Source organism: Felis catus, chromosome B3, assembly GCF_018350175.1.
Source record: "Felis catus isolate Fca126 chromosome B3, F.catus_Fca126_mat1.0, whole genome shotgun sequence".
Lineage (NCBI taxonomy): Eukaryota > Metazoa > Chordata > Mammalia > Carnivora > Felidae > Felis > Felis catus.
In genome coordinates, this window is record NC_058373.1 from 135,985,707 (window position 1) to 135,997,638 (window position 11,932).

General features: G+C 45.3%; 2 protein-coding genes across 5 annotated transcripts; one reads left to right on the forward strand and one right to left on the reverse strand.

Moving 5' to 3' along the window:
- Positions 1-1,011: 1,011 nt before the first annotated feature.
- Positions 1,012-3,268, reverse strand: MOAP1 (modulator of apoptosis 1). Of its 2 annotated transcripts, XR_002743241.2 has the most exons (3): positions 3,127-3,268; positions 1,747-3,030; positions 1,012-1,153 (listed from the first exon to the last, which is right to left on the reverse strand). XR_002743241.2 is itself a non-coding variant. In XM_023255976.2 (2 exons), the coding sequence occupies exon 2, from the start codon at positions 2,912-2,914 to the stop codon at positions 1,856-1,858; it is 1,059 nt and encodes a 352-aa protein (XP_023111744.2). In that variant the 5' UTR covers positions 2,915-3,030; positions 3,127-3,268; the 3' UTR covers positions 1,190-1,855. The 2 variants fall into 2 exon arrangements, 1 of the variants encoding a protein (XP_023111744.2); XM_023255976.2 differs by lacking the exon at positions 1,012-1,153 and having other exon boundaries at positions 1,190-3,030.
- A 93-nt stretch (positions 3,269-3,361) lies between these two features.
- TMEM251 (transmembrane protein 251) lies at positions 3,362-5,702 on the forward strand. Of its 3 annotated transcripts, none has more exons than XM_045060430.1 (2): positions 3,362-3,487; positions 4,367-5,702. In XM_045060430.1, exon 2 carries the CDS (start codon positions 4,383-4,385, stop codon positions 4,776-4,778), a length of 396 nt encoding a protein of 131 aa, XP_044916365.1. In that variant the 5' UTR covers positions 3,362-3,487; positions 4,367-4,382; the 3' UTR covers positions 4,779-5,702. The 3 variants fall into 3 exon arrangements, with proteins under 3 accessions (XP_044916365.1, XP_003987983.1, XP_044916364.1); XM_003987934.5 differs by lacking the exon at positions 3,362-3,487 and adding an exon at positions 3,694-3,941; XM_045060429.1 differs by lacking the exon at positions 3,362-3,487 and adding an exon at positions 3,994-4,014.
- Positions 5,703-11,932: the final 6,230 nt, after the last annotated feature.

Consider the following 11,932-nt stretch of genomic DNA (forward strand, 5'->3'; position numbering starts at 1 on the left):
TATGATTGCTTCTCTTTCTGGCAACAGAAAGAATATGGGCCGTGCGGTAGGGCAGAGGATAGAATTCTGGCCCCACTACTTACTAGTTGTGTCGCTTTGGGCAAGCATTTTTTAACCTTTCTGTGCCCATTTCTACAAGCGAGAAGCTGAGTTTTCCTATATTGCAGGATTTTTAAGATTACATGAGAAAGCATATGGGAATTTCATCCAGTCTGTCATGGACAAGCACACAACCTTCATCTCTTTCCTTTCACTCCCCAAATTCGACATACGGATGCATTGATTTCCACTGGTGCACTAATTTGTGTATGATCTTGTTCATTCCACTGTGCATCAATACAAGGTCCCTTTGGCAATCTCACTTAGAAAACTACTCCCTACCCCTCGGCACTAAGAGGAAAATATCCAAGGGAGTAAGATTGTGTTAACCCCGGTGTTTTTCAGATTTATGCTTTTGGAACCCTTTTTTTGTTTATTTTTGAGAGAGAGACAGAGAGACAGACAGAGACAGAGCACGAGCGGGGGAGGGGCAGAGAGAGAGGAGACATGGAATCTGAAGCAGGCTCCAGGCTCTGAGCTGTCAGCACAGAGCCCGACGCGGGGCTTGAACTCACCTGAGTCGAAGACAGACGCTTAACCGACTGAGCCACCCAGGCGTCCCGTGTATCTCCTACTTCTTTTTTTTTTTTTTAAATGTTTGTTTATTTTTAAGAGAGAAAGAGAGACAGAGCACAAGCAGGAGAGGGGCAGAGAGAGAGAGGGAGACAGAATTCGAAGCAGGCTCCAGGCTCTGAGCTGTCAGCACAGAGCCCACTGTGGGGCCCAAACTCACGAACTGTGAGAACATGACCTAAGCTGAAGTTGGACACTCAATCTACTGAGCCACCCAGGTGCCCAAGATACATTCATTCATTCATTCATTCATTCATTTAGAGACAGAGAGAGACAGAGCACAAGCGGGGGATGGGCAGAGAGAGGAGACACAGAATCTGAAGCAGGCTCCAGGCTCCGAGCTGTCAGCACAGAGCCTGAAGCAGGGCTTGAACTCAGGAGAGCTGTGAGATCATCACCGGAGCCGAAGATGGATGCTTATCGGAGGGAGCCACCCAGGCGCCGCTGGAACCGTATGTTCAGATGAAATCTCTCTTGGAATCTTGATATAAATAAAACAGATTTTTTTAAAAAAAGGTCACTTTATCAGCATTCCTTTATTTTAGAAGTTCACATAGGTCATCTTATAACACCTATTAAAATGGCATTCAGCACGGATGTTCTGACGACACGTATCAGAAATCTGGGGTTCGAGGGGACAGCTGACAAACTTATCAACCTCAGCATTTGATTCTGCCTCTTGTTGATTGCACAGAATCAGTAAAATTGTGATTCAAACAGAAAATACCTTAGCATCTTAACCCCTGCTCATATCCCCATAATAAATATAGACAACACACATCTAAAATCTATAATAATCACATCCAACATGCTATCTTTGCACCTGTTACCACAGAAGCTGACATCTCAACGGTCAGCACATGCAACTGAGCCTTGCCTGTCCTCTCGGAGCACCATACGTATGTGGTGCCAGACCCTCTGTACAATTTTATATGGCAAATTCACAGGGGTAAATTTAAATACATAAATACCAGTGCAGAACTACATCCTTCCTAGTCTATGACACACTTGGGAAACATCAACGAGGCACAGGAATGACAAAGGATTTAGACCGAGAAGAACACAATGAGTTACTTGGCAGCGTGAGGAAGGGACTGATTAACATCCATCACGGAGTCCAATGACTGTTGTAGCTTCATGCTTCATGCTTGTGGCCGGCTGTCTCTTCCTGGTTTCCTGAGAATCAAGAGAAACGCCCTTTTAACCCTGCCTGGAGAAGGGCCTCCTCCTCCTCAGCTGCCTCTTCATCCTTTATCAGTGCCAGTAATTCCAAAAAGCCAGGGGCGGGGCCGTCCTTCGGCACGGGAAGCTTCCTGCGAAGCGTTCTGTGGATTGCTCCGGCAAAGATTTGGTCTAGGCGGGCCTGATTCACAACATCTTTCTCGATGGCTCCTCTCTCTACCAGCTTCTGTAATAAAGGCTCCAACCTTAACACGTAAGCAGACAGTTTTTCTTCATCCTTCTGATAAGTGGTCAGATATCTGACCTGCAATTCCCTAGGATTGTCGATAACCCCAAAAACCTGCTCAAGGGCCCGCAGGCATTCAGCCACTGTAATGGAAGGATTGTTTATCTTCAGGACTCGAATAACATCAAATGCTGGGCCTCTAAGGCTCTCCAGCAATCGCCTTCTTTTCTCTGCATCTGACACCTGCCATGTCTTCATCATCTGAGTGGTATGAAACAGCCAAGATTCAAATTCTTCTTCTCCTGGTTCTGGAGGATCGCTGCCTGAGAACACGCTCAGCTTTTTGTATTTCAGGTATTGCAGGGCAGGCTGAAGAGCCTCGTCCAATGCCTGTGCCAACATAGGGGCCTGTATTTCTGGGATCCTGTCCTGGTCTAGGTCGGAACGGTCGTTTCCATATCCAAGAGCTCTGGTCAACTCACCCAGTGTTGTACCCTCTCCCTCTAAGAATTCGTTTAATCTGCTTAAAAATTCATTATCCGGGTCCGGAGGCTTAAAGATCACTCTCCAGACACCCCCTTTTCCAGGGATCTCCTTAGGGACCAGAGCATGACTAGTCTCCTCGGTTAGCCCTACTAAAGCTACATTCCAGTTCTCCACCCGCCGGAACATCCTCCCCAGCAGTGAGTACTCGCCCAAGGGCGCTAAACCAGTCCGCAGAGCCTCCTCGATTTCCGCCACAGTGCAGGTCGGGGGGATGCCGGCAATCAACAGCGCTTTCCGAGGGTTCACATCCATCCCCCTGCACCAGTCTTCTAAAAGTCTCAGCGTCATGGTGCTCAAAACAACGGATTTAAATTCTAATTTGGCCGGGGTACTGATGCCCCCGCAATTCACGGCGTTTCTCTGCGGCACCCCAGGTAGGTGCCGTCAACGTCCCGACCGGCGGCCTGCGAGGACAAAGCAGTCAGGTTAGCTGCAGGTGTCAGTGACCCCGGCCCCGAGAGGCCCCGCACCGGTCCCACTGCAACAGGCGGCCGTCTCACCCTCTCTGCGGCCGCGGGCGCCCCTCGCCGCTATCCTCCGCCAGGCGCGACCGGGGTACGGCGGTCCGCCCCGTAGCCGCGCTGCTGTCCGCGGCGAGCCACCGGGGACCGGGCCGAGGAGCTCCGGAGTCGCCCGGCCCAGACGGCCGCCCCCGGAAAGGGATGCGCCCCGACCCCCGGGGTCGCAGCTGCGGTCCCCGGTCCCGGGCCCCACCGGGGCAAGTGGGAGCAGTACCCGGCGCGCGGGGAGGCGGCGCGGCGTCACGACGGGGAGGAGCGCGCGCCCTTCCGGCCCGAGCCGGAAGTCCCGACTGTAGTAGCATCCGGGACGGCGGGCGGGCGGGCCAAACGGGACAGGAAGGTGAGATCCGGGAGCTGCTCGTTCCTGCAGGCTCGGCCGGTGGCCGCTGTCCGGCACTGGGTTCCCGGCGCGGCGAGGCGGAGAGGCCCGGGCCCGGCGCCGCCCGCGCAGCCCTTGGTCGCGGCCGCCGGCGCTGCACCGCGGCGGGGGGCGGGGCCGGCTGCCGGGGAGGCCCGGGGGGCTGGGGAGCCTCCCGGCCCGGCCGGGTGACACGGGCTGGGGCTCCGGCCGCAGCCACAGTGGCCCGGCCGCCGCGTGACTGGCCGCAGTCACGCTGTGCTTAATCACAATTAGCTTGTGCTCCGGGCTGGCCGCGCTCCCATTTCTCCCAGCCGGTGACCCCGGGGATTTCTCTTATGGTGGCTTTCTCTGAAATGCCCAAACCACCCGATTATTCAGAACTGAGTGACTCTTTAACGCTTGCCGTGGGAACAGGAAGATTTTCGGGACCATTGTAAGTGTTTAAGAGTTACTGTCTTAACTTGGGGGCTCCGACATTGGTTTGACTTGGAGAATCGAATGTTCACGTAAAACATTACTGAAACAGTACTGCTTAAGCCAGAAAGTATTTGAACTATAAAAGTGAAGTGTTCCGTAGGAAACCAGTTTAATTCCACTTTCTCAAGGGAAGTTGTGCTGGACCCATTTCAGCCGGAATATAGTGATTTGATTTTTTTCTGTGGGAGTCACATAAAAAGCACTCTCAATATGTAGTGAAACCTTACTTCTTCGTAATTATTACATAAAAGAAGCTGTGAGTTGTTTACTTTTCTTAGAAAATGTAAATCTAATGATTTTGAACTTTAAATGCATTAATGGAATAGTTGCCATGACCGCGTTACGAGACCCTAATTTGTAATTTTTTTTTTTAATTTGAAGGCACAGAGCATGGAGAATGATGAACTTCCGTCAGAGGATGGGATGGATTGGAGTGGGATTGTATTTGTTAGCAAGTGCAGCAGCATTTTACTATGTTTTTGAAATCAATGAGACTTACAACAGGCTGGCCTTGGAACACATTCAGCAGCACCCGGAAGAGCCCCTTGAAGGAACCACATGGACACACTCCTTGAAAGCTCGGTTACTCTCCCTGCCGTTTTGGTTTTGGACAATTATTTTTCTGATCCCTTATTTACAGATGTTTTTGTTCCTTTATTCTTGTACGAGAGCTGACCCCAAAACGGTGGGCTATTGTATTATCCCCATATGCTTGGCAGTTATTTGCAATCGCCACCAGGCATTTGTCAAGGCTTCTAATCAGATCAGCAGACTACAACTGATTGACACGTAAAATCAAGTAAAATCAAATCGGTCACCATTTTTCCTTACAATACAAAACTGCCAGTGCTATGTGGAACCTGATCACAAGACTGCAGTTTCTTCACAGATCTCAGGAAGTTGTGGTGGGGCAGAGGCTTTCTAAAAAGTGTGACCAGGGGGCTCTCTTTATCGGAATAATAATGACTTTTTAAATGAAGCCTGAGATACAGTACTACAGAATCATGTTGATGACTTCAGCTTTTGGAAGTAAAATCGTGTCTGTTATTCGCATTCTTTAGAAACTTGAATAAGCACCTGAACTCCTATTTTTATTCTACTGTGCAACATAGTGATGATTCAGAAATTTTTCCTTTGGGGAAGAAAATAAATATGAAAATTTCCATTGTGCTTAATGTAAAAAGGTCCAAACATGGTCATAAAATTTAAATTTTCTACAGTTACCTGGCTTGCTTTAAAATTCTTCAAACTAAAACACCAGTTCAACCTTGTAAACTAAGCCAACTATTTATGCTTGCTTGCTATCAGTTTGTGAGAAATTGGCATACAATTATTGAGGTGATGGCTGTCTTGATAAACAAAGTTTGTGCTTCCTTTTGGTAAGGCTACTGGCATTATCAGCATTATTAATGCCTTTGGTTTTTTAAAAATTACTTGGGAAGAAACTCAATGTTTGGAAGTTGAGAAATCTCACCCACGGAAGATGGAAACGAGGTGTTCAGTGAAAATATTTCGTCCAGTCTCTGTCAGATGTGTGACACCACTCTAACATCCTACCAGGTCATCAGCCTTGTGAGTTTCTTTTCTGGCCTAAGGTCCAGTCTTCAGGCAACAGGTTAATTGCATGAAGATGTGATCCTTGTACTTCCTCCTTTGCATCTGTACTTCCTACCTCATGTCTGGTACCAATACAAATAACTAAAACATGGAAATCTCAGATTTTAGGATTTTTTTTCTTTTTCTTTTTTTTTCTGGGTGAGATCAAGATGTATTTTTATACAGTAATGGCATTAATACCGAGGAAATATTTTACACGAATAGATTTTAATAATAACCATAACCTCTTTTGGTGCTTACTCTGTTGGGCCTTCTTCTAAGAGCTTTACACGAATTAACTCATTGAATCCTCTAAACAACCCTAAGAAAACAATTTTCCAGGCTTTACAGATAAGGACACTGAGGTAGAGAAGTGAAAAGTAACTTGCCTGTTAAGGTCACACACCTGCTAAGCAGCAGAGCCGGGGGTGACCAGGCATCTGCTTCCTTTGTTCCTAACCACTGTCATTTGCTTCTCACAAATGACACGTTTCACGGTATTCTCTGTCTAGCTAGGCCAAGGAATGGAAATGGCATTATTGAAAGGTTTTTATCAGTTTGTATTTTGTATGAGCTACCGAAAATCTAAACGTGTTCTACCAGCCTCAGCGTTGAAGTCTGCTTTGATTCGAATGGAAGGCTGAACGTTCCACAGCAAGCTTTCCTTGAAAGACAGAGCGGGTATGTTTGTTACCCCAAAAGCGGCAAGGTCAGATCCTTCTCCAGGCAGGCAGTCTCACTTTCCCTTTACTTCTTCCAAAGCTCTAGTGACTGAAATGATGCATCTTGTGCTATATAGTACACCGAAATCTTCCAAGTAGGCAGCAATTTGAAATGCCTTTTTCTGTGAGGGTCAGGTAACCCAATCACTTGGCATCTTTTGAGCACTTAACTGGTAGTATGCATACTGCAGATACTGCTTTCTGAGCGATTTACCCCTTTCTGAGTGATTCTGAGTGAACACGAGGAAACCCGAATTAAGCACAGGAGTTAAGAACTTGCCCGTGGTTCCGCAGCAAGCACGTGGAAGACCCAGGATGTCTGGCTTCAGATCTCCAGCTCTATCATTCCATTATACTGCTTCTCAGAAAAAAAGAGGGTAATTTGGGGAAAATCATTGAGCAGTTTCTTTATTTGGTTACTCTTGAGGCAGTGGTAGTTTGAAAACGATTTAAGAAAACGATTTCAATTTTTTTTCACTTTATAAATGCTTGACATAATGCAAGGTTTGTGAGCTTATCATTTGTCTTATTAAATAGTAATTGCTTTTTATTGAAGCAGATTTTATCTCTTACACTTCGAATTGTAGCGTTTGGGGATTTGGTAAGTAAATGCTCAGTCCATCTCTATCTTTCAAGACCAGATTGCCTTGGTAGTAGAAATATTAAAATAGAGTAGGAGTAATTTAGTACTTCTAGAAAATAATTACTAAGTTTCAGATTGCAAGGTTCATGTTTTTTGATTATTTAGGAATGAAGTATCCAAGTTGTGAATCATTCCTGTTTTGTCTATGGCTATTTAATAGTTCAAAGCGCTCTTTATAAAGGGAGAGGTGAAATTAACCTAACTGTATTAGGTTGAGGGGGAGGTTAAAACTGATGGATAGAAGACCTGTGTGTTACATTGAGTCATTTGTTTCCTATTCACATCACGATACAATAAGCAGTAAATACGGGATTAGATAAATGGCAAATATAGAAAGTGCTTCAGGGATTTTAGGGAAAGAGCAAAGCATCCTAGGATCCATAACTAGCCAATGATACCTGCTTCCAGAAGTGAGAAAAACAGAGTTCTATCTCGTAGTGGCTTACTAAGTCCCTTTATTTGCAACCACACCTGAAATGAAGTAAAACCTGTTGAGTGCTTTTCATGGAAATATGCCAGATATTTTATTTTTTTGAAAGTGCCAGGATAGAGAATAAACTGAACTGCAGAAACATCTAATTCATGGAGTCACCACGTGACCTTTCTCGTTTTGAAGGTGTTACCAGTTTTAAAGTAAAAGTGTGATTTCCTAAGTTTAGAATATGATTCTATTTCAAAGCTTTTATAATTGATTAAAAAGCTTTTCTTTAACAGAAGACCATGGGGGAGGGGGAGAGAAAAAAAAAGTTACAGAGAGGGAAGGAGGCAAACCATAAGAAACTCTTAAAAAATTGAGAATAAACTGAGGCTTGATGAGGGGTGGGAGATGGGCATTGAGGAGCGCATCTGTTGGGATGAGCACTGGGTGTTGAATGGAAACCAATTTGACAATAAATTTCATATTAAAAAAACTTTATAAAGTAACAAAATTAAAAAAAGCTTTTCTTTGGGGAGGTGGAATCATGAGATAAAGTACTCCTACAAGAGTAACTGCACCCATAAAATAATCAAACTGGTATGTTTGTTCACCATGGGTAGTGAGTGTTCTAGTCTTATTAAGATTATCTAGTGTTGATTTCCTTCTTGATGGATTTAACATTCTCAATCTCCAAAACACTGGTAGAAAAGCTTACCACAATACCACATGACTCTTTGCATCAAGTGTGTGCCATCACTTTATAAATTCTCCAATATATTTTTAAGTTCCATAGAATTCTGGACCATGATTGGGAATCATGCATTAGTATTTTTGTTTTGGTCTCAGACAGTGAATATGTCTTGAACAGGAGCTGTATATTAGAATCATCCAAAGAAATAAAAAAAGAAAGCAAAACTCTTCATATAAACAATGCCAAGATCCCTTCCCAGTTTTCTGTCTCTGGGGGAGGAGAACAGACAACTGTGTTTTTAGAGCTCTTCAAATGATTGTACTGGAACCATTGGGCTATGGTTTGTGTGCGTATGTTTATTTTTGAGAGAGGGAGAGAGTGTGAATGGGGGAGGGGCAGAGAGCGAGGGAGACAGGATCTGAAGCAGGCTCTGCTGACAGCAGAGCGCCTGATGAGGGGCTTGAACTACAAGCCATGAAATCATGACCTGAGCTGAAGTCAGATGCTTAAACGACTGAGCCACCCAGGCACCCCTGGGCCATGGGTTCTTATGCACCACAAGGATTCAACTGTTAGTCATGACAGCTGTATTGGTCTTTAGCACAGCTTCAACAAATATTCTGTGGTAAGTTCACCTGAGCTATTTGAACTGCAAATCTTTAAACAGATGTCTATATATTTTTTCAAGGTTTAAGTAGACATTGTTACAAAGGGGTGGGGGGGCCTACAGAGCAGGGCCTTATAAACTTATGTGGTCCCAGGATGTCACTATGGAAAATCAACAGGTCATGATTATAGAAGAGGTCATTGTAACTGAAGGCCATGATCCAAGGGAGGCCAGCTAGGAATTCAGCAGACGTGATAAGGACAGACCAGACCAGGGATGGTCATGTCACAAGGTGAAGGAGAGGACAGTCCCCCTCACTCCTGCTTCATGTAGCTCTCCAAATGTGACAAGACCCAGCCCATGGCAGGAGAGGTGAGTCCAATGGTGATGTCCATGGTCCTGAGCTGTTTCTGTAGCAGATTGGAATGGATCCGGGTCTGTAGCCCCAGGAGCCCCATACCAGGCTTGTCAGGCCCTCCACAATAGCAGTGTTAGCATGGACATGGCCTATAGAGTATACTGCAAACAGCGGCCTGCCGGAGCCCAGGGTCAAGAATGAAGTATCTTTTCTGGTTCTAGTTCCTCTCCAGGTTATCCTGAATGTACTTCTATCAGGCTTAGCCTCCCACTCTACCCAAATTGCTCTGTTGTCAAGAGGTCACTGGTCACTTACTCTTAACTACACCAGATGGTCAAGTCTCAGCCCTTAAATTATCCCTTGGCAGTTTTTGACACGCTCCCTGTCCTTGAGATACCTTCTTCAATTGGTTTCTGGATTAGTACCGCCAGTAGAACTTTAGTGATAGTGGAAACGTTTTATGTCTGTCTGTGTTGTCCAATCAGTAGCCACTAGCCATACGAAGTGAGCCCTTGAGATGTGGCTAGTGTGGCTGAGGAACTGAATTTAAAATTTTAATTCAGGGGTGCCTGGGTGGCCCAGTCGGTTAAGCATCCAACTTTGGCTCAAGTCATGATCTCAGGGTTTGTGAATTCAAGCCCCAAGTCAGGCTCTGTGCTGACAGCTCGGAGCCTGGAGCCCGCTTTGGATTCTGTGTCTCCCTTTCTCTCTGCCCCACCCCCACTTGCGCTCTGTCTCAAAAATGAATAAACGTTAAAAAAAGTTTTTTTAATTAGTTCAAATAGCCACACGTGGCTAGTAGCTACTGGGTATTACCCCAGTTCCAGACACTTGCCTGCTTTGCCTTCTTCTTCACCAGCTTCTCCTGTCTCTTTTGCTGGTTCCTCCCTGGGGATCCGCCCAGTTTCTGAATGCTGACATGCCCCAGTTCTCATTTCTATACTTACTCCCTTGGTCATCCCATCCAGGCTCATGGCTTTAAGTGCCCAAATTTATATTGCTACCTTGCATCTCTCCTGAGCTCCAGACTTGGATATTCAACTGCCTATTTGACATTTACGAATATGTCATACGAGGCATCTGAGATTTGACCTGTTCAACATCAAGCTCCTCATCTTATCTCCACCTACCAAAATTTGCTCAAGGCCCCTAGAAGTCTATCAAACAAATGGCAACATAAAATGTTATGCCTCTCAAAATCCCTCCCATGGCTTTCCTTCTGAGAACAAAAATCCAAGCCCTTAACGTGGCTTACAAAGTCCTAAATAGAGGCCTTTGACCATTTTCTGCCATTTCTTCTACTACTCTCTCCACTCCTCACCCCACTCTAGCCATTCTGATCTTCCTGCTGATTCTAGAACATGCCAGAAAAACCGGTCTCAGGGCGTATGCACTCAGTGTACCTTCTGTCTGGATGCTCAGCCCTGGCCTGCTCTATTCCTGTCTTCAGACCTTTGCTGAATTGTCAGCTTAGTGAGGCTTCCTCTGATCAGTCTATTTAAATAAAATTAAGCATCCTTTTCCCATGTTTTTCTCCACAGCACTTACCTTCCCATGACATGTTACGTATTTTGTCAGAATCTAAACTCCATGAGGGCAGGGGTTTTGTCTGTTCATTGTTGTATACCCTGTGCCTAGAACAGCACATAGTAGGTGCTCATTAATTATTTACTGTATGAACGATTCTTACTGCCACTGAACACCTCTTTCGTTAGACTGCAAAACAATCTAGTTTGCTCTCCAGAGAAAATAAAGGTTAAAGTTAACATTTTCTACTAAGTGTGTAGCCTACCCTGTCACATGTTCTGGATAAATTCAGTGGCTAAGCTTTTTTCAGGTTTCAGTAGTGATATGTTCTTTCCGAGGCCAAGATTTAAAATGAGTCCATTTACTTTTGCCAACAATGATGTTGGTTGTCTTGGGATTCTCCTTATTCAAGCAGGAAAAAAAAAAATACCACATTCACAAACAAGATTTTAAGTGGTGTTTAGAGCCTTGAGTAATTCTCAAGGTACAATCATGAAGATAACAGTTTCCTAAACCACCTAACAGATGCATCAAGTGTCCTGCCAAGCTCTTAGGGTTACAGCACACAATTTTTCAGTATTCTGGTGTTTAAGTCAATACCTTGGCCCGTAAATTACTCATTTAAAGTAGTAATGTGTTATTATTATTATTTTAAATGATTGTTTTTGAGAAAGCGAGCACAAGCGGGGGAAGGGCAGAGAGATGGGGACAGAAGATCTGAAACAGGCTTTGCGTTATCAGCACAAAGCCCAATGCGGGACTCGAACCCAGTAACCGTGAGATCATAACCTGAGCCGAAGTCAGAGGCTGAATGGACTGAGCCACCCAGGTGCCCCTGTTATTAAGTCTGACACTTAATCAATTGAGCCACCCAGGTGCCCCAAAATGTGTTTTAATTTTCATTTATTTATTTGTTTTATTTATTTTTAAGAGAGCGCAAGTGGGGGAAGGGGAGTGAGAGGCGGACAGGGGATCTGAAGCAGGCTCTGTGCTGATAGCAGTGGGCCTGATGTGGGGCTCGAACTCATGAATTGTGAGAACATGACCTGAGCTGGAGTGCTCAACCGACTGAGCCACCCAGGAGCTCTGTAATGTGTTTTTAGAAGTTAATTCCATCTCCAACAGAATTTTTTGCATTGGAGTAAACATATTTTTTTTAATGCTTATTTTTGAGAGACAGGGTGTGCGTGGGGGAGGGGCAGAGAGAGAGGGAGACACAGAATCCGAAGCAGGCTCCAGGCTCTGAGCTGTCAGCACAGAGCCCAACACGGGGCTCCAACTCACAAACCTCAAGATCATGACCCAAGCCAAAGTCAGATGCTTAACCAACTGAGCCACCCAGGCGCTGTGGAGTAAATTTCTATTTAAAACTGTACCCCAATGGC

What these genes read in the sequence shown, in the direction of transcription:
- TMEM251 (XM_003987934.5), top strand. Translation starts at nt 3,844, where the DNA reads ATGGTGGCTTTCTCTGAAATGCCCAAACCACCCGATTATTCAGAACTG. An exon ending in GGAAGATTTTCGGGACCATT is followed by an intron (nt 3,942 to 4,366) that starts GTAAGTGTTTAA and finishes TTTAATTTGAAG; the next exon opens with GCACAGAGCATGGAGAATGA.
- MOAP1 (XM_023255976.2), bottom strand. Translation starts at nt 2,914, where the DNA reads ATGACGCTGAGACTTTTAGAAGACTGGTGCAGGGGGATGGATGTGAAC.